At 42.5% G+C, this 22,576-nt stretch overlaps 1 protein-coding gene across 1 annotated transcript; it reads right to left on the minus strand.

Annotated features, from left to right (window-relative positions):
* Nucleotides 1-1,374: 1,374 nt before the first annotated feature.
* On the minus strand, nt 1,375-22,444 carry tmem51b (transmembrane protein 51b). The gene is made up of 3 exons (XM_020482128.2): nt 22,222-22,444; nt 8,548-9,008; nt 1,375-7,377 (listed from the first exon to the last, which is right to left on the minus strand). The coding sequence occupies exons 2-3, from the start codon at nt 8,946-8,948 to the stop codon at nt 6,966-6,968; spliced, it is 813 nt and encodes a 270-aa protein (XP_020337717.1). The 5' UTR covers nt 8,949-9,008; nt 22,222-22,444; the 3' UTR covers nt 1,375-6,965.
* Between the last annotated feature and the right edge of the window lie 132 nt (nt 22,445-22,576).

A 22,576-nucleotide genomic window follows, 5' to 3' on the forward strand; every position in this document is an offset into this window, starting at 1 on the left:
CCAAAGGAATTGTATGGCAATGTAAAAAATGACATGACAGGAGACCAATGGACATTCTAAGTGACATATTGTTTGTTTAGACATGCAACATATGAATTAATGTGAGATGTTCGAGTTTCAAATATTACATGTATTATTTTATGTTATTTATCCTTTATTTAACTAGGAAAGTCAGTTAAGAACAAATTATTATTTACAATGACGGCCTATCAAAAGTCAAAAGGCACAGGGGCTGGGATAAAATATATATATATATATAATAATTAAAATAAAAAATAAATGTATATATTTATATGTAAATATAGGACAAAACACACATCACAACAAAACAGACAACACAACACTACATCAAGAGAGACCTAAGACAACAACATAGCAACGCAGCAACACATGACAACACAGCATGGTAGCAACACAACATAACAACAACATGGTAGGAGCACAAAACATGCTGTAAAATAACACTGGAAACATGTGCATAGATAATTATTTGTTAAATTATCTTACAGTTTGTTTGGAGTGAATTCTAAAACTAATTGCTATTCTGATGAGACAACACTTTCTTCCTTTTATTGTAGTTGCAGTGGAAACCACGTTACTGGATCGTACTAGTAGCCTAGCATACCCTACAGCCGTTTTCATGAATCACATTCAATACTCTCCAAATACCAACATCAGCACAGAAACAGAGCAGACAGCAGTCAAATCAACATAAAGCTATTCTAGTGATTCCGTGCTTCAGCATGTCCTCTACAGACAGTAGTAGATCTACAAAACACATTCTAAACAATGTCTTTGTATAGAACTCACATAAAACAATCGTTTTCACAGGCCATATGTTCAGTGGTCCACGACCAATCACAGCGTGAGACAATATACTGATGACAATGATTGTTTCCTAATCTGCTGATACAATACAAAGGCACTGTTGCGATAACCTTTCATATGGAACACGTGAAATGGTAAGGCTATTTTCTGGATATGAAAGGTATTTGTGCACGAGATAAGAATGTCACTAGGTAAAATGGCCTGCTTCTGAGTGTGTACGTGTAAGTCAGAATATCTTTAATGATAAGAAGTAGAAGCTCAGTATTGAGAAGTCAGAATAAAAAACAGAACTTGGCCAGTGCTGATTAGTTTGGCTCTGGAAGGTCATGCATGGATCTTTACACATGCTAATAGCCTCTAACACCTTGTCTATTGTACTCATTTCACACCCCAGTTCAGCTCAGTAGGCAATCTACTCCAAACATTTATTTAGGTGGCCTATAACCTAGTTCCTACATTTTAAAAACATCTTAATAAGAACGATAGACTATAAAGTTAATGGTGTCTATATTCATAGAATCGTCAATTAAATGATCCAATATCAAATCAAACTTCAATTCAAACTTTATTTGAAGTGCATTTAAAATAGTAAAACACTTTAAACAATCAAATGAAGAAACAAGCACGGCAATATAAGAGATCATATGTTATCAAAGAACATAAAACAAAAGTGTAACTGATTAAAGGCCAAGCTAAAAAGGCTGGTTGACAAATGGGATTTTAACACAATCAGTTTCACAGTACAATGCAAAGTTCCATATACAAAACAGATACAACGTATGATACACTTTCTGAAATAAACACAAACAATGAATAATATATATTTGTATTTTTAAATACCGCTACAAATGAATAAATAAACAGTAGCTCTGCTCTCAAAACTCCCACTGGTAGGTCCCTTGATGTCTTATAGTTTCACTTCCAAGTAGCCAAATAAGAATTTGTTCTTAATAACTGACTTGCCTAGTTAAAGGCTAAACAAAAAAATATGTAATGCCTCAAAAGCAGCCCTGCTTGAAACTGGTACTACCACAGCCACTGTCTCTGTAGTCCTGGCAAACTGTACTTTATACTGGCGATATGCACAACTCTTCATAATTCTCTGAACTGGCATAAACTATGCCTCTGATACAGATTCCGATGCCTTGTCCCGAACCTCAACACAGGGCTTGAAATTATATTGATTCAGATGTTTCTCGAACCAATTTACACGAGCCATGACATGAGAAATGTGTGATTTCATATGCTGGACTAACAAGCACACACGACAAGAGAACAACTGTTACTAAGCCCGGTGTTAGCTCTACATCTGGTTGAAAGCATGGTAGGCCCATCTGTCAGCGAAGAATCACTTTGCAAGTAAGTACGCGATGAGCGGAAAAACTTCTACTTTGATCAGTGCTTATGACCTCTCCCCAGCATGTCTACCTTTTAATGTCGTTCTGTCAGCTGTACAATGGTGAGATAGACCCTTGTTTGGATACATGAATGTGAAGACAAACATATCATTACCATCTTCACTTGTTATGACAAACAGCAGGGATCAGCCATTATTGACGGCGACCCTGGAGCAATTCGGGTTAAGTGCCTTGCTCAAGGGCACAGACACATTTTTCAGCTTGCCGGCTCGGGGATTCAAACCAGCCACCTTTTCAGTTCAGCCTGAAGGGACTTGAAAGACACTGCTAGGCGACCTGCTGCCGTTCAAGTCCCTTCAGAGTGAATAGGGAGTAAACGCATGTCCAATTTTTTCAATTCTTGTGCATTGAAATGAGAAAACCCAGAGGAGATTAGAGATTTCCGTAGTTGGCCCATGTCTGCAGGTGCTTTCGGGGCATCAACTTTAAGCTGTATATTTCTTAGTATTACATTATTCAGCACACCAATATTCTTAGACGGTAAAAACGTGTTCTGCTGTCCCCAGTAAAATATTTAGCATATGGTCCACTACAGCCATGTCTATGGGGATGAAATGTGTCAATTTAAATAGCTCTGGCCCCAGTTTCAGTCTTTATTATTTTCCTCTCTGCCTTGGTCTTCGCCTGTGTCCACATACTGCCTTGCATTTTGTTAACTTCAGTCTGACGTTGCAGTACATGGTTGTCCGTCCGGAGTATGATGGAGTAATCTGCTTTCCAAATACTACCGTTGCACCATCGAGAGCGTCCTGACTGGTTTCATCACGACCTGGTATGGGAATTGCTCCGTCCACAAGAGCAAGGCCCTCCAGCCGGTGAAGATGGCCCAGCACATCACTGGGACTGTGCTCCCACCCATACAGGACATCTACTTGAAGCGGTGCCTAAGGAAGGCACGCAGCATCATCTAGGACCCCACACACCCCAGCCATGAGCGTTTATCTCCCTTACCGTCGGCAGATGGTATCGGAGCATGAGGACGGATACCAACAGCCTCAGAGACAGTTTCTGAACTGTATTATACTTATGCTCAGGGGAGTACTGGGGACATTCCAAAATTGCATTTCCCCCCCAGTTTTATCATTGGAATGTGATACAAAATGAGGCAACGCTGTGCTTTAGGACCATGCGGACGCCTCCGGGTGGTCGGGTAGACTGTTTGGAGTGTTTATACGGCTGGATAAAAGAAATGAAGTTGCGCCCCTGTTTATGCTAAATTTGTATTATATTCTACGCCATTTACTTTATGTTCGTATTCTTATCTTTTATTATTTCTTATTGTTGTTGCATTGTCGAGAAGGAACCTGCAAGTAAGCACTTCGTTGGATGATATACAGTGGGGCAAGTTCTCCCACTTAAAAATATGAGAGAGGCCTGTAATTTTCATCATAGGTACACTTCAACTATGACAGACAAAATGAGAAAAAAAATCCAGAAAATCACATTGTAGGATTTTTTATTAATTTATTAGCCACAGTTCAAGTCTACCTAAGGGGTGGCTATCTCATAGACACTAATGTGATAGCAGCTGGGTCTGGTCTATTTCTATATGAACCAGGAAAAAAAAGTCTATGCTGGAGCAACCATGTATCAGAGTTTCAGTTTTGATGGGACCGGAACTGTAATTTCATAAAACATTGGCTCAAACTCATCAGCCAATAAAATGCATGGGCATAGTGATTGAAAGGTAAATAATTCAATTAAACGAACAAAACCAGAAGTGAGGGTGTGACGGTTGAAAATGACCAATCAAATAAATGTGATTTGAAAACGCAGCCATCTCAACCTCTTCAAGGCACAACAATTCAATGGGGGGTGTTTTTCTACTGGCGGTCATTAGAAAAAATATATTCATGCAACTAACAATGAACAACTGCCGGGAATTTGTACTCGTCGCACGATGCCATGTAAATGGTTAGGCATAACATTTATAAATGGTACTGCGAGTACTCTATAGCCCACAGCCACAACATTCCAAATGAGACTGTCAAGAAACATTGACGGGGCTGTAATGGAGCGGGTTGAGAGTCTCAAGTTCCTTGGTGTCCACATCACCAACAAACTATCATAGTCCAAACACACAGAGACAGTTGTGAAGAGGGCACGACAACACCGTTTCCCCCTCAGGAGACTGAAAAGATTTGGCATGGGTCCCCAGATCCTCAAAAAGTTCTACAGCTGCAACATCGAGAGCATCCTGACCGGTTGCATCATCGCCTGGTATGGCAACTGCTCTGCATCCGACCGTAAGGCACTACAGAGGGTAGTGCGTACGGTCCAGTACATCACTGTGGCTAAGCTTCCTGTGATCCAGGACCTATATACTAGGTGGTGTCAGAGGAAGGCCCAAAAAATTGTCAAAGACTCCAGTCACCCAAGTCATAGACTGTTTTCTCTGCTACCGCACAGCAAGCGGTACCGGAGCGCCAAGTTTAGGTCCAAAAGGCTCGCTAACAGCTTCTACCCCCAAGCCGTTAGACTGCTGATCAATTAATGAAATGGCCACCCAGACTATTTACATTGACACCTCCCCCTTTGTTTTTACACCACTACAACTCGCTGTTTATTATTGTGTTACTTTATATTTTATTTTTTACTTTAGTTGATTAAGGAAATATTTTCTTAACTCTATTTCTTGAACTGCATTGTTGGTTAAGGGCTTGTAAGTAAGCATTTCACGGTTTGGTGTTGTATTCGGCGCATGTGACAAATAACATATTATATTTGAAATAAATCTAGCTAGCATAGCTATCTCTGCTAGCTGGCACTGTAGCAGCTATAACATTGGCAGAGATAGCTACAGTAGCAATGTAGTCAATAACTAACATTAACATGATCATGTTACATGGATTTTTGTTGACTAAAACAAGCTACTGTTTGCTGGCAAGTAAAATTAACTAGCTAGCTACAAATCTTCCAAAGCAGTTGGCTAACGTTAGCTTTCCAACGTTGGCGGAAGAACGGATAGCTTGGTAGCTAGCTATTGAACGTTAGCTAGCTAACCAAGCCTAGTAAAATACAGCAAAGGAGACAAGCGGCTATTGATTTAAAAAAAAATGTTATTGATACAATTCGTTTTTGGGACCTGCCGGAAGTCTCTTTGTGCAAGGGAATGATCCATCACCAAATGAGGGCATATGGATTTCCAACAACTCATGTCATAACCAGGCTGAATCAGATGCCGGTCTACAACATGGTGGCTGATATGGACGATAGACTGATGACACAAGTAGCTCAACTAGCTATTCCAACAACAACAACAGCAGCAGCTACATCTAAGCACTTCTGCAGCGACTGCACCTGAAAGGATGACCGTAAGGCTATCCGTAAGTTCAATGTTTACTTTTGCAACTTGCACACTGGTGGTAGCTAACATTGAATATTTGAATCATGTTAATTTACTAATGATGCTCTTTTCTGTTTTAATAGCGGACAGTAAGGGATCTACACATTAATGCTGGTGAGGAGAACAAATGTAGTATAAGCCGCAAGAAAAGTGAAGACAAATGTGATCACTTATGACTTGGAATTTGACCCCCCCAAAAAAAATGTGAGAAGAGAAAGAGAAGACTGCGTCGCCAGAGACGGGTTAGTTTATAAATGTGAACCAATCCATACATTTTAAATACAGTACTGAGTTTTTAAAAGTTGAGACTTGCACTTTTATTTTTTTAAGCTTTGAGATTCAAGTGTTCAAGACAGTCGGTCAAAAGCAATTGATTTGTGGGGTCAACTGAAGACATCATGTCTGATGTGGCGACAGACCCAGAGGACCCCGATGCCTTTTTAATAACCTCCCCACCCTGGCGCTCCCCTGTGTTTGAGGACCTGATTGCATCAGCAGACCGAAGAAGAAGGGCCAAGCTCGCTTATGCAGAGAAAAGGGGGGGGGGGGGGGGGGGGGTCACACTGGCGGTCAGGATCTCTAGTGTTAACACCCCATTATTCCCCTTATCTAAAACTTGGTGGTAAAACAGCTATTGAGAGTTCAGAGATAAGTTATTTTGATGGGTATGGAAGTGGCTTCAGAGGTGTAAGGATCATTAGGAGTCTGAAACTAGGGTATTTGGTGCAGTGTGTCCTGTAGAGCAGGGTTGTGCGGTATCCAGGTGCCTACCTTCACACCATTCCTGTACCATACCGTGATATACAGTATTCCCGGCAGTGCACACAAGGGGTGCTAGTTCTTTCCCAACGTAAAAAAGTCATTTGAAATCATATAATTTTGACGCACAAAACAAATTTAGGTAGCAGGGATCTTGATCCAGGAGGGGATCAAGAGGGATCCATTTTGTCTGCTATAACCAAGAAGCTTGAACTTGAAAGCTAGCCACTTAGCAAGTTAGCAAACAAAATGCATAGCTGGCTCCCTGAGCTGGATAATTTAAGTTGGCACATCTTCGATAGTTAACTTATAGTTATAAGCAGTGGCGTAGCACCCCGTCAAGCCTTCTGTTGTGCGATAGTTAAAAACACAGCCACCGTGTTCTAAACAGAGAGGAAAATAAGCCCCTGAATAAATAAGTCTATAAACGAGTCAAAATGGAGCTGAGAAACAACTTGATTCAAAGCAACAATGTCTGGGTCTGCCTCAGGGTGAAGGAGGAACACTCACAGCTAGGCCTCATTATTATTATTAGACATCTGATCCAGCTATAGTGTTGTCTTACTCAACATTGAAACAATGCTTTTAGTACTCCCAGGCTATAGGGGGCGCTGTCAGAACTCAGGTATCTTGCCGTCGTACTGTGGTGGTGGAGTGATTGGTTCAATGGTCACCTTCGCATCAGTAGGGTTGCGAATGTTAAAACGAAAGTCCTTCAGATGGAGTTTCTCAGACTTGATTCTGCGTACCCTGTTGGGCCGTAGTATCCGGCTGGCCCGGCTACTGCTGTGGGGGTTGGCTGCAGCGGCGGGCTGGGGCTCAGGAGTGGGACTGCTAGGATGAGCCTCCTTAACTGGGGCAGCACTTGGTCCCTCCCCCTCGTTTTCCACAGCACAGATGAGGTCCTCGTAGGAAGGCAGCTGGGAGTTGCTCTGGCGTAAGTTGCTCTGGCGGATGGGGAACTGGCCACTGGTGACCGCCTCCTCATAGCTGGGCACGTTGTAGACTGGGACTGGCTCATCTAAACTGCAAAACAATATACAGGGACACCGGTTTTAAATAAGTAACATGTCACATTTGTGCCATCGTTTACATTTCATGTTTTTTTAAGGATACTAGAAATGCCTAAAATAGCTAAGTACTGCTTCTTACATGATCATAATCTACAAAACAGCAAGGACAATAAGAAGTTTTGTATTGCCATGTTTTTTCTATTGTTGTTAACCTCATGAACGAGAGACAATTGTAATGCAGGAAGTTGTACATACACAACAACAACTAGTCAAACTGTCCCGTTGTGGCAAAAAGCTTTGCAGCATCTCAGAGGTCAATATTTGTTTGTTTCTCTCATGGATATGTATTCCTTAATTACTACTGGTATGTAATGACATTTGGTGCTAGTTTTGCAGGTGGAAATGTTGCATGTAGCTCCTTTAACTAGCTTGGAGTAGGAGAGACTAGATAACTGGTGCTTTAATGGAACTGTGTCAATCAAAAGGGACAATTTGGAACATACAGGAACATTATCAGGAACATATTCATTTCCAGGCATCACCCTGGGAACTACAGTGAGCTCCAAAAGTATTGGGACAGTAAATTTTTGTTGTTTTGGCTCTGTACTCCAACATGTTGGATTTGAAATGATACAATGCCTGAGGTTAAAGTGCAGACTGCCAGATTTAATTTGAGGGTATTTTCATCTATATCGGGTGAACCGTTTCAATATTACAGCACTCTTTGTACATAGTCCCCCCCATGTGTTTTAAAGAAGTCAAAAGTTTAGTATTTGGTCCCATATTCCTAGCACACAATGATTACATCAAGTAATGTATTGTCATGTTGGAAGTGTTTAGAAACACATTCTATTCTTATTTACAATAAAAGGTGACTGCAACATTACACAATACATTATTTACCATTCATTTCGGCACAGAATAATCTCAAATACAACAAAAACAAAAAGTAAATGCATCCAACAAGTTTGTAGTCACAAGCTTAATGTATACATTGTGTGCTATGAAATATGAGACCAAATACTTAACTTTTTACTACAATTCCCAATACTTTTGGAGCTCACTGTCTGTATGTAAGTCATATATGAGTTTATAGTGAAAACAAAGCCTCTGAATCCCTTCTTGGATGATTCAAATCAATCACTGTTAGACAGTGATTATCTAAATCGATTGAAGCACTCACTTCTCTCCTGCCTCCCCAGCCACATGGTCCACGAAGCGGACTCCTACGGCCCGTGTCTCCTGTCTTCTCTGGTGCTTCCTCCGCTTGTTCCTCACCCCCAGGCAGATAGACAGCAGCAGCATGGCCACCCCTGCCCCCACCAGCACATAGGCTATTGATAAGGTCTTCGTTGCTTCCTTGTCTTCCTCGCCATCCCCATCCTCACCATGGTCTGCTGGCACTGTTATACTGGAGTTGCCTGGAGTCTTGGTTGTCTGGGTAGCATCCCCGGGAACCATTGACCACACAATCATGACGATGCCCAGGGCTATGAGTCCCACCCCAAGGGCACACAGGGCATACGAGGAGCCCGACCGGCTGACCCCATGGCTGGAGCTGGCTGGAACACCACTGGTACACATCCCCCCCACCGAGTCCCACCACCCGACACTGTAGACTGGGGAGAGGAGACTTGTCCTAACCTGCAGTGTGGGAGAAAGGGGGGTGGTTTGCGCATTTAGTCAGGAGCAGGGGCATAGCAGTACAATAAAACCGGCAAAGGGCTAGACTAGCTGAAATCAGATGACAATGAACAACTTCCTGGGGTAGACACAATGTGGCTGGGAACGGGGCCAGAGCCAAAGCAGTTCAAGGAGGTTTACATTAACCCGTGTTTTCGTTCTTCACAAACACATTTTACATAATAAAGAGCTGCTGGAATAGTGCCAACCAACGAGAGCTGAATGATTATGTGAATGAGCCATTCATTGACCAAAAAGCACCTGGACAAAATGTAGGTGTAGGTCTAGAGACTATTGCAGTCAAGTTCTAGGAAATCTTCCTCGAGACTAGAAAGTTTGAATAAAGGCTAGCCCTGCTGTTTAAAATGTATTGTTGGAGGTTAAATACTTCACTCTGTGAATGTTGGTATTTCCAGCGATAATATATTACCCAGTCAAAGTCCTGTATGTTTATTTGATGGTCTAGTCCTCCTAAATCATGCTAAACCAACATTACACCCCTAGGTTGCGTAATCAGGTTGTATTACTACAGCATAACAAACAGAGCATTGTTAACTTCGGGCACTTCCACTTGTTTCTCTCCAGTTTACAGGCAGCTAGAACGTGTCACAGTGTAATTTTCAGGAAGAACACTTCACAACGTAGCTCTGTTGGTAGAGCATGGCGCATACAAAGCTTGGCAGTGGGTTCAATTCCCGGGAGCACCCGTACGTACATACATGTTTGCACGCACGACTAAGTCACCGAGAAAAGCGTCTGCTAAATTGCATATATTATAAGGACATTCCATTATGACAGCTTCAAAATGACACTCATTTAATAGTGATATACCTCCATCTCATGTTATGAATCATTGTTAATGTGGCAAATACAGAGTTTTTGCCTCTGCCCTCACCACCGGAAACCTCTTTCTCAAAGCTAAGGATCTTGATCACGTTCTGTGCACATGTTATTAGTCTCACACTCCCCCTCCCTTCAAGTTTCTCTCTTTTACTCACCCTCTTCTGAACCATGATCATGTAACCTATGTATCTGCCTCATTTCTTCGAACAACTGAAATAAAAACCCTGCAGCGATTTTAACCAACATTCCCAAAAATATATATATATTATGAAGGCTACACCACCTTCGCAGTCTATTGTAACGGATATTGCAGTTGCACAAGCAGGATCTACATATTTAATTGGAGCAACAAAAAATCCCGCGTCTTTATAGTTGCTGCCATATCTTAGCCACTAGCCAGAGTTCCTGAAAAAAGAATACTAATTTGACTGCCGGTATGACTACTGCTTAGCCAATGCTTGCAATGATGATGAAAAAAGAACATTACATTAGACTTAGCTAATTAGACTTAGCTAATTAGACTGCATGTCTGTGTCTTGCATGTGTTTGATACGGGCAATTCCATAACGGAATTGCGCTGAGACTCAAGATTTTTCAGTTCAAATGTATGCCAAAAAAACCCATTGATTTCAAAGTTTAACAAACCATACAACTCTGTGCACAATGACTACTTTTAACAATTTACAGTGAACATTTGACAAAAAAACGTTTCCTGGAAGAACTGTGCAGATTGATAACAGAATTTCTGTAAAATCTCCCTTAGTTTACAGTATGTGTACACCTTTTAATTAAGATTTTTAAAAATGTCCGCAGAAAGAATGGTGTGTCAGCTATGACATGACACATTGACTTAAAAAAAAATCTTGTTTGGTTGTTCAGCTACAGTAAGTGAAGTGAATTTACAATAGGTAACGGAATTGCGGTAAAGGAATTTCATCATGGGTCCCTGATCTGTACCACACAGAAATGCATAATTATGAATATGGTGGTGTATCCTAAATAGGTACACAAAAACGTATACACATGCAATATCCTCTTTGCATATTTGGGTATTATTCTACACATTAGCTATTATTTGAATGAGTTCTGGCCCCAAAACAAGACCAAATTTGGTTGGTGTGGACTGGACCATATCTGAACCAATCATAGACTATGTTTCACAAGCTTGGATGTCAAAATACAGCACAGTAGAGCTCAGTAGAGTACAGTACAGCTCAGAAAACTAGAGTTCAGTATAGTACTAAAGTAGAATATACTCTACTTTTCTTGACTGTACTGAACTCTACTGTACAGTGATGTGCTGTCCAAACTTGAGAACCCAACTGTAGCCAACTAAATTGCATAAATTCCATTACAGATTTTTTTTAGGAATGGAATTTAGACTTTGAATCATTTAATAATTCATAAACAAATTTGAAATAAGTTTAAAAAATGAACTAATTGGTCTACCTTTACTGGTTACTTCTGTGAACTTTCACGAACCTCCCTCATGAGCGAGAGAAATGAAAACATATTTGAAAAATGTGGGTTTTTGGTATCAGACTTTTAAGGCAATGTTTCTTAAACTTACAGAAGGCAGAATCTTTTCCCCCAAAACTAAATACAAGTGTTTATCTTATGTAGCTGGCAGGGGTCTTTACTTCAACATTGTGTTTAGCTGTATTTCCAATCCCTTTTAAGACGCTTTCTGGTAGATGTTTTCTCAGACCCCTTTTCTATCGGTTTGACCAGAAACCACAGCCTTTGCTTATTCCTAATTTTTAGGATGGAAAATGGTTGAAAAATGTAAATATGTTTTAATTTATAAAAAATGATCTTCACATGTTGGTGCTCATGAGTCCTTTTACATGGAAATGACGATATGCTGCCTAGATAGCTACATGTAAGTTTTGGATTGGGGCAAAAAAAATATCTGTGTTTTAACCACACAGGTCCTACTAACTGCTCAGCTGAAGGTTGGCAGTGGAGCATAAGCATGTATCCAGACCGAAGGTTGGCAACTGAGCATGTATCCTAACGGTAACCAGTCTGACAATGGTTGAGTTCGTTTTGCGTCACCCGGCACACAATTATTTGTCAAATACTGCTTTAGACTGCCTACTGTTTGTGATGATACTCGTCATATAGTTATGCTGCCATATAATGTAGTAGTGAGAGTTGCCAATCTTCGCAATGATGAGAAAATAACAAATGGCTATTTTGACTGCCCGTCAGTGTTTCGCTTGTGTTTAATATGCTTGCCTAAAAAGCTGCATGTAATTCAGCATATAAGAAGAAGATGAAATGCTTGTGTCATGCTTATGTTTGCATCTTTTACAACAGACAAAGTTTGGAGGAACATGTCATTTGTGTGCCACATGATAGCTGCATGAAGCCTGTCAACCTTTCTGAAAAAAATAACATAAAAGCGTGCTCGCTAGAGACATGGAATGCATAGTTCCCATTCTTCCCCCTTCCCTTCCCCTTCTCCCACCTCCCTCCCCCCGGTCCTTCCTTTTCTCCTTCTCCCACTTATAGGTCTTTATTGTACAACATTAAGTTTCCCTTCCATGTCAAGGAGGGGGAAGCAGCAGTGGAGCAATCAGCAGAAGCTATGTAGGCAGCGAAGTGGGCAGCAGCTAAGGCCTCCCGAGTGGCAGTGGCACAGCGGTCTAACGCTTCGATCACACCGGCAACGTCCTAGGGGGAAATAGTACACAGCATCATCTGGATAGGTGTGCAACAAAAGTTGAACATTCACCTTCTGTTACCATTTCCGTCAAGCTGTTTACGCATACAGTTTGACGCATACGTTCGATAAATCAGAACGCACTGCAACTGCCTCTGCAACGCAATGTAATTCTGGTGTACCAAAAAGCAATTACGCTGTCGGCACTGCAGTGCTAGAGACGTTACTATAGACCAGGATTCATTCCCGAGCTGTGCCACAACCGGCCGTCGCAGGGAGTCCCATAGGACGGTACACAATTGGCCCATCGTCGTCCGGATTATGAGAGGGTTTGGCTCCTCGCGCTCTAGTGACTCCTTGTGGCGGGCCAAGTGCCTGCAGGCTGACTACGGTCACCAGTTAAATGGTGTTTCCTCCGACACATTGATGCGGCTGGCTTCCGGGTTAAGCTGGCGGGTGTTAAGAAGCGCAAGTAGGCGGGTCATGTTTTGGTGGACGCATGACTCCACCTTCGCCTCTCCCGAGCCCATTGGGGAATTGCAGGGATGAGACAACATTGAGAATTGGGGAGGAAAAGGGGTTAAAAAAAAAAAAAAAATCTCTGTATCATTAGCCAGAAAATCCGGAACCGCAGCCACTCCGTATATTATATTGTTTGACTGTTGAATCACTTTAAGAGGTGCTTGGGGTGGGAATAAAAGACCGGTTTTGAAAAGTGTGAATAGCTTCACAGTACAGGTGTTAACATGCACTAAAAAGACAGTATCCTAGAAAGGAATGACAAATTCAGGAAGTTAATCAACATTGTACTGTAAAGGATGGCAGTTGAAGGCATGCAGTGCACTGATCACATACCATGAAACAATTATTGACATGAAAGTGTTGAGACAATATCAGAAGCATGAATGTATGAAAATGCCTTCTATTTGCAACAGTGGCTAGGCCTTGATGTGCCTTCAGGTGCTCTACAACAAATATACAGTGGCTTCAGAAAGCATTCATACCCCTTGATTTAGTCCACATTTTGTTGTGTTAAAGCCTGAATTCAAAATGGATTAAATATAATTTTTTTCTGACCCATCTACACACAATACACCCCAATGACAAAGAGAAAACATGTTTTTAGAAAATGCTTCAAATTGATTGAACCTTAAATACAGAAATATCTCATTTACATAAGTATTTGGCAGCGATTACAGCTGTCAGTCATTCTGGGTAAGTCTAAGAGCTTTCCACACCTGGATTGTGAAACATTTGCACATTATTCTTTTCAAAATTCTTCAACTATGTCAAATTGGTTGTTGATCATTGCTAGACAACCATTCAGATCTTGCTACAGATTTTCAAGTATGTTTAAGTCAAAACTGTAACTCAGCCACTTAGGAACATTCACTGTGTTCTTGGTAAGCAACTCCGGTTTAGATTTAGCCTTGTGTTTTAGGTTATTGTTCTGCTGAAAGGGGAATTCATCTCTCAGTGTCTAGTGGAAAGCAGACAGATGTAAATAGTCCGGGTGGCCATTTGATTAATTGTTCAGCAGTCTTATGGCTTGGGGGTAGATGCTGTTAAGGAGCCTTTTGGTCCTAGACTTTGCACTCTGGTACCGCTTGACGTGCAGTAGCAGAGAGAACAGTCTATGACTTGGGTGACGGAGTCCTTGACAATTTTTTGAGCCTTCCTCTGACACCGCCTAGTATATAGGTCCTGGTTGGCAGGAAGCTTGGCCCCAGTGATGTACTGAGTGTGATTGAGATTGCGTCATCTGTGGATCTGTTGGGGCGGTATGCAAATCCGGGATGATAGTGTTGATGTGAGCCATGACCAGCCTTTCAAAACACTTCATGGCTACCGACGTGAGTGCTTACAGGGCGGTAATCATTTAGGCAGGTTACTTTCGCTTTCTTGGACACAGGGACTACGGTGGTCTGCTTGAAACATGTAGATATTATAGACTCAGTCAGGGAGAGGTCGAAAATGTCAGTGAAGACACTTGCAAGTTGGTCCGCTCATGCTTTGAGTACACGTTGTGATAATCCATCTGGCCCCGCGGCTTTGTGAATGTTGACCTGTTAAAAGTTTTGCTCACATCGGCTACAAAGAGCGTGATCACACAGTCGTTCGGAACAGCTGGTGCTCTCATGCATGCTTCAGTGCTGCTTTCCTCGAAGCGAGTGTAAAAGGCATTTAGCTCGTCTGGTAGGTTTGCATCACTGGGCAGCTCGCGGCTGGGTTTCCCTTTGTAGTCCGTAATAGTTGACGAGCGTCAGGGCCGGTGTAGTAGGATTTAAACTTAGTACCGTATTGACGCGTTGCTTGTTTGATGGTTCATCTAAGGGAGTAGCAGGATTTCTTGTCCCTCTCCTTTCTTGTGTCCGGATTAGTGTCCCGCTCCTTGAAAGCGGCAGCTCTAGCCTTTAGCTCGGTGCAGATGTTGCCTTTAATCCATGGCTTCTGGTTGGGATATATACATACGGTCACTGTGGGCACGACGATGTCGATGCGCTTATTGATGAAGCCGGTGACTGAGGTAATATACTCCTCAATGTCATTGGATGAATCCCGGAACATATTCCAGTCTGTGCTAGCAAAACAGTCCTGTAGTGTAGCATCTGTACCATCTGACCAATTCCGTATTGAGCGAGTCACTGGTACTTCCTGCTTTAGTTTTTGCTTGTAAGCAGGAATCAGGAGGATAGAATTATGGTCGGACGGGGGAGAGCTTTGTATGCATCTCTGTGTGTGGAGTAAAGTTGTTTGAGAGTTTTTTTTCCTCTGGTTACACGTGACATGCTGGTAAAAATTTGGTAAACCTGATTTAAGTTTGCCTGCATTAAAGTACCCGGCCACTAGGAGCGCCACTTCTGGGTGAGCATTTTGTTGTTTGCTTATGGCCTTATAGAGTTGGTTGAGAGCGGTCTTAGTGCCAGTGTCAGTCTGTGGTGGTAAATAGACAGCTACGAATAATATAGATGAGAACTCTCTTGGTTGATAGTGTGGTCTATAGCTCATCATAAGGTACTGTACATAAGTTACTCTCACAACTGGCAAGTGTCTTCACTGACATTTTCAACCTTTCCCTGACCGAGTCTGTAATACCTACATGTTTCAAGCAGACCACCATAGTCCCTGTGCCCAAGGAAGTGAAGGTAACCTGCCTAAATGATTACCGCCCCGTAGCACTCATGTGGGTAGCCATGAAGTGCTTCGAAAGGCTGGTCATGGCTCACATCAACAGCATCCTCCCATATAACCTAGACCCACGCCAATTCGCATACCGCCCCAACAGATCCACAGATGACGCAATCTCAATCGCACTCTACACTGCCCTTTCCCACCTGGACAAAAGGAACACATATGTGAGTATGCTGTTCATTGACTACAGCTCAGTGTTCAAAACCATGTTGCCCACGAAGCTCATCACTAAGCTAAGGACCCTGGGACTAAACACCTCCCTCTGCAACTGGATCCTGGACTTCGTGACGGGCTGCCTCCAGGTGGTAAGGGTAGGCAACACAACGCCTGCCACGCCTGATCCTCAACATTGGGGCCCTTCAGGGGTGTGTACTTAGTCCCCTGCTGTACTCCCTGTTCACCCACGACTGCGTGGCCAAATACGACTCCAACACAATCATTAAGTTTGCTGATGACACAACAGTGGTAGGCCTGATCACCGACAACGATGAGACAGCCAATAGGGAGGAGGTCAGAGAACTGGCAGTGTGGTGCCAGGACAACAACCTCCCCCTCAATGTGAGCAGGACAAAGGAGCTGATCGTGGACTACAGGAAAAGGTGGGCCGAATAGGCCCCCATTAACATTGATGGGCTGTAGTGGAGCGGGTCGAGAGTTTCAAATTCCTTGGTGTCCACATCACCAACGATCTATCATGGTCCAAACACACCAAGACAGTCGTGAAGAGGGCATGATAAAACTTTTCCCCCCTCAGGAGACTGAAAAGATTTGGCATGGGTCCCCAGTGTGTTATGTGTTAATAACATTTAGATGATGTTCCCAGCTGGCTATGCTGGGGGCAGGTGGGAGAAGAATGCCTTGCATGGCTAAACAAGGAGTTTTCTAGCTGAAGTATATGTTAATTAAAAGCAGTTAAACCTACGCCCCGGTTTGTCATTATACAAGGAACAAACATAACATGGTGTCAGATTGATAGTCGCTATGACGAGACAGAGAAAATAAAGGAGTAACTCTGCAAATTTCCGCGATGAAAATTGAACATTCTACCACAAGTCAAGTGACGTGAGTAGTCGAAGATGCCAGCTTGCAAGATCGAGGGCAACGAGCCGCAGCAGCGAGAGTGACAGCAGCGAGAGCGAGGCTGCATTGGAATCTGTTGACGAGCAAGTTGATGAGCAACATACTGAAGTAAGGGAAATTGACACTGTTCCTGTTCTCCATCATGGATAGGCTTAGTCCTCCTACTCCTATACAGTTAACAGGCAATCTAGCTGACAATTGGAAACGTTTCAAGCAGAGATTCAATATCTACCTAGCAGCAAGTGGCGCAGGGGGAGATGATGGCAAATTGAAAGCTTCCATTTTTCTGCATGTTATTGGAGAGGATGCATTGGACATTTACAATCGTTTTCAGCAAGACGAGGCAAACTTGACATTGACTGTGATAATGGCAAAATTTGAGGAGTACTTTGTACCAAGCCAGAACGTCACCTTTGAGAGATACACGTTTTTCTCTCATGATCAGAAACAGGGAGTCAGTTTTGACCAGTATTTAGCTGAGCTGAACATGTGAATTTGAAAATCTGAAAGACTCACTAGTGATAGACAGGATAGTCTGTGGTATACTTGATAATGGACTCAAGAAGAGATTCCTACGTGAGCAAGATTTAACTTTGGATAAAGCAGTGAATATGTGTCGAGCAGCTGAAACCACCAGAGCACAAGCTAAAGAGCTGTGCAGGGAAGAGACGTCAGTGTATGAAATAAAAAGAGAGGAGCACCACACACCTTACAAAACAAAAACAAGCTAAAGAGAGAAATCAAAACAATAAATGTGGAAAATGTGGATTTATCCACAAGCCCCAAAACTGCCCTGCATATGGCAAATCATGTAACAACTGTGGGAAAAATAATAATTTCTCAAAATGCTGCAAAGCTGAGGCTACAAAGAAAAAGGTTCACACAATCAAGGAGATTGAAGAATTCTTTGTTGATTCTGTGGAAATATGCAATGCAGTAAATGCTGAATGGATTGTGCCATTGACTGTGAATTAAACCATAATACCATTGAAGCTTTATACTGGAGCACAGGTAAACCTGTTATCGCTGGATGATTACAAAACACTGAAGGTGAGCAAAATACACCCGGTGAAAATGAAGGTTACTGGTTATACTGGGGAGAACGTACCAGTCAAAGGTAGCTGCATAGTAACTTTACAGCACAAAGGAAAACAGTTCAGAGCACAGCTGCTGATAATGGAAAAAAGTGTATTCTAGGAATCAATGCATGTGAAAAGCTCAATTTGTAGAAAATTGTGTATGTAGTGACATCACAGACTGAAAATGACCAAGAATCGCTACTGGCTGGGTATGAGGGTCTTGGATGTTCACCAGGAGAACACAAAATATGTACTGATGACAAAATTACTTCAGTTGTGCATGCATGCAGAAAAGTTCCATTTGCACTGATGAAAAAGCTCAAGGAGGAACTCGGACGCATGGAAAAGATGGACGTCATCACAAAAATGGATGAACCTACAGACTGGGTAAGCTCACTGGTTATTGTGGTGAAAAAGAACGGTGATCTCAGGATATGTCTAGACTCGAGATCTCAACAAAGCAATCAAGAGAGAGCATTTCAAGTTGCCAACCAGAGAAGAGATAATGTTGCAGTTTGCTGGAGAAAAGTGGTTCAGTAAGCTTGATGCCTCATCAGGATTCTGGCAAATGAAGCTAGACGATGCAAGCTCAAGGCTACGCACATTCAACACACCTGAGGGCAGGTACAGATTTCTTCGTCTACCATATGGGATTCTCTCAGCACCAGAGGTCTACCACAAGACAATCCACATGATCTTCGAGCACATTCCAGGAGTGGAGACCATGATGGATGACATCATCGTCTGGGGGTCCACAAAAGAAGAACACGACGTGAGTGTGAGACAAGCACTGGACCTGACACGGAAAGTAAACCTAAAACTAAACAAGGACAAATGCGAGTTTGGTGTGAAAACACTTACCTTCGTGGGAGACGTCCTTTCAGAGGATGGAGTCAAACCAGACCAGAGGAAAACATCAGCCATCAACAACATGGAGCGCCCAAAGAACAAGGACGACGTGAGACACTTCATGGGCATGATCACCTACCTTGTTCATACCTCAACTGTCAGCACAGTCCGCTCCACTCAGATGTCTTCTGGAACAGAAACATTTATGGGAATGGTCCCATGAACAGGAAAACTGCTTCAAAAACCTAAAGAAGACAATCACAGAAGAGCCAGTGCTCAGGTTCCATGATCCAGAGAAAAGCACAAGGATTTCTGCAGACGTGTCACAGTTTGGCCTGGGAGCAGTTCTTCTGCAACAGCATGACGACACATGGCAACCCGCCGTTTATGCGTCCAGGGCCTTGACAGGCAGATAGATAAGGTATGCACAAATAGAGAAAGATCTGGTGAGCACATACGCTTGTGAAAGGTTTCACCAATACACCAACCACAAACCATTGGGGTCAATCATGTCTTAGCCACTGAATGATTGTCCAATGAGAATCCAGAGAATATTGATCAGACTGCAAAAGTATGATGTGGAGATGATCTATACCCCGGGAAAGTTCATGTTCGCCGCCGACACTCTTTCTCGAGCAATAGACAAGAAAGAGAGCTTTGACACACAGAAAAACACTGAGATTGAGGCCTACGTCGACATGATCTTAGCATCACTTCCTGTGTCTTCTGAGAGAATGGAGTAGATCAAAAGAGAGACCGCAGCTGACCAAACAATGACAGAGTTGAAAGAAACAACACTGTTAGGATGGCCCGCACAGAAAAACAACTGTCCAAGGAGAATACAGGATTACTGGATGTGCAGAGCAGAGCTCACCATTGTGGATGACATAGTGTTCAAAGGCAACAAGATTGTCATTCCTATGACACTACGCGAAGAAATGCTACCGAAAATACATAAGGGCCACATGGGTGAGGAAAAATGCAAATGACGAGCACCAGAAGTAATGTACTGGCCAATAATGAACCAGGAAATCAACCAGACCACTGATTCATGTGAACTGTGTTTGACCTACAGGCCAAAGCAGCAAGCAGAGCCGCTAATGCTTCATCCAGTACCCAACAGACCCGACTACAAAGTTAGAGTTGACCTTTCTGACTGCAATGGCAAAAGTCACATTGTTGTTACCGACTACTACTCAAACTACCCTGAAGTAGCAACACTGCCAACTACCTCCAGCAAAGCTGTAATCACCTACCTGAAGTCAGTCTTTGCAAGACATGGGGCTGCGTCTGAACTGTACTCGGACAATGGCCCACAGTTCTCAAGATCTCAAATTCCGATCATTCGCTGACGACTGGGGATTCCGACACAACACCTCCAGCCCCAACTACCCAAGGTCCAACGGCTTAGCAGAGAGTTCAGTTAACATTTTCAAAGGTCTGATGAAAAAGGCACACGATGGAAAGGAGGATTTCCGAAAAAATCTGATTATCTACAGCAGCGCACCGCTGCAGAACGGACTTTCACCTGCACAAATGTTGATGGGACGTCGCATCAGAACCAACCTACTCATCAATGAGGACTTGCTAACAAACTCGCGAAGGAAAAACAGAAAGACAAACAAAAACAGCGACACAACATCTGGATCTGGATGCAGCAAGGGTGTGTGCAAAGAGAAGTTGCACCGCGATCCTATGAGATCCAAACGGAGCGTGGATCACAACTGAGACGAAACAGAGTGGATCTAAGGCTTCAGCCATTCGCTCAAGGGACTGAGGATCATCAGGAGGATACTGCTGAAGCGTCAAATGCCTTTAGCAATGGACAATTCAGTCAGAACACCCTGACTGACAATGAACGCTGTCCAACTGTTTCAGGAAGCACTTCAGCAGAACGACCAAAAAGGACTGTCAGAGCCCCTGAAAGGCCTATTGAGAATTGCTAAACAATCCAAAAAAAAGGGTCACCTGGACTGAATGTGTTGTTTATGTGAAAAGTAATAGAGCCACAATAGAGTATTGTTGGACAGACTATATTTAGTTGAAAAAATAATAATAATACATCAGAATATGTTTATTGCGTATTAAGTGATGAGAGCAATGTAAAAAAAGAAAAGAAATGTGTGTTATTGAAAATTGCGTGTTATGCAGGTTGAGTAAACAAATGTGATGTGTAGTTACATAGAAAAGTAGTTTCCTTTTAAAGGAAGGAAGATGTGTTAGTAACATTTAGACTATGTTACCCAGCAGGCTATGTGGGGTGCAGGTGGTTGAAGAATGCCTTGCATGGCTAAACAAGGAGTTTTCTAGCTGAAGTATATGTTCATTAAAAGTAGTTAAACCTACGCCCCAGTTTGTCATTATACAAGGAATACCCATAACGCCCAGATCCTCAAAAAGTTATACAGATGCACCATCGAGAGCATCCTGATCGGTTGCATCACTGCCTGGTATGGCAACTGCTCGGCATCTGACCGTAATGCGCTACAGAGAGTAGTGCGTACGGCCCAAGCTTCCTGCAATCCACAACCTATATAATAGGCAGTGTCAGAGGAAAGCCCATAAAATTGTCAGAGACTCCAGTCACCCAAGTCATATACTGTTTTCTCTGCTACCGCACGGCAAGCGGTACCGGAGCGCCAAGTCTTAGACCAAAAGGCTCCTTAACAGCTTCTACCCCCAAGCCATAAGACTGCTGAACAATTAATCAAATGGCCACCGGACTGCTACTTGCTGTTTATTATCTATGCATAGTCACTTTATCCCTACCTACATGTACAAATGACCTCTAACCTGTACCCTGCACACTGACTCACTACCCCCTGTATATAGCCTCGTTATTGTTATGTTATGATGTTACTTTTAAAAAAAATGTTTAAACTTTAGTTCATTTGGTAACTCTTCTTGAACTACACGGTTGGTTAAGGGCTTGTAAGTAAGCATTTCACGGTAAGGTCTACACTTGTTGTATTCGGAGCATGTGACAAATGCAATTTTATTTTATTTCTGTAATGCAATATGCCTTGTGAACTTCACTGGACAGAGGTTGCTGTCCGGTTTTGTGAAGAAACAAAGGAGTGGTTGAATTTATTCTGCCACTGTCTTCTTATTGCCTCGGCCTTTGGCCTATGTATCACCGTGGCAAGGCATATGAACTAACAGGTTATAGAGCAAACAACGCAATAATCACAACACATACAGTATGTCTTTTTTTCTGGCCTGGCTTCCCCAGTTATTTTACCCACGCACCTCTACTGAAGTGAGCAGCCAGGAACTTAAAAGGAGGAACTAATATCATGTTACCAACTCTGTGGCATTATGTCACATAGACATCTGGTCACTAGAGACACACTTCTATTTTGTGTTATCAGATAACACTAATACTTGACGTACTTATAATAAAGTTAGCCTGAAGAACACTGCTCCAAATGTCAAGGTGAATTGCAATTTGAGACGATCTTACCTGTTCCAGTCGTGAACGCTCAACGACCAATGACTTCCCTCCAATACCTGATATATCGCAGGTGTTTTCAAGATGACGATCTTGCTACCCCAATATGCATAATGTAATCCTGCTCTGAAAACGGTATTAACTAACGTGTGTATTTCCTCCGATGATAGTCGCTATAGAATTCAAGGAATATGTTAAACAGGAACTTTATCAAGTTTCCAACCAGAGTGAAACCTCCCCCGGTTGTAAAGTGTTATTAAGTTAATTAACCCTTTGCTGCCTCCTGGCTATTATGCCGCACGTGTGAACGCGACCATACCGCACATAGACGTACGCTCGTAAAGAGCGTTTATGATGGATTTTCCCC

Source organism: Oncorhynchus kisutch, linkage group LG5, assembly GCF_002021735.2.
Source record: "Oncorhynchus kisutch isolate 150728-3 linkage group LG5, Okis_V2, whole genome shotgun sequence".
Classification (NCBI taxonomy): Eukaryota; Metazoa; Chordata; class Actinopteri; order Salmoniformes; family Salmonidae; genus Oncorhynchus; species Oncorhynchus kisutch.

Coding starts and splice junctions, on each gene's coding strand:
- tmem51b (XM_020482128.2), bottom strand. CDS start 8,948: ATGTGTACCAGTGGTGTTCCAGCCAGCTCCAGCCATGGGGTCAGCCGG. Junction 7,378..8,547: donor GCTGGGGAGGCAGGAGAGAA/GTGAGTGCTTCA, acceptor ATTGTTTTGCAG/TTTAGATGAGCCAGTCCCAG.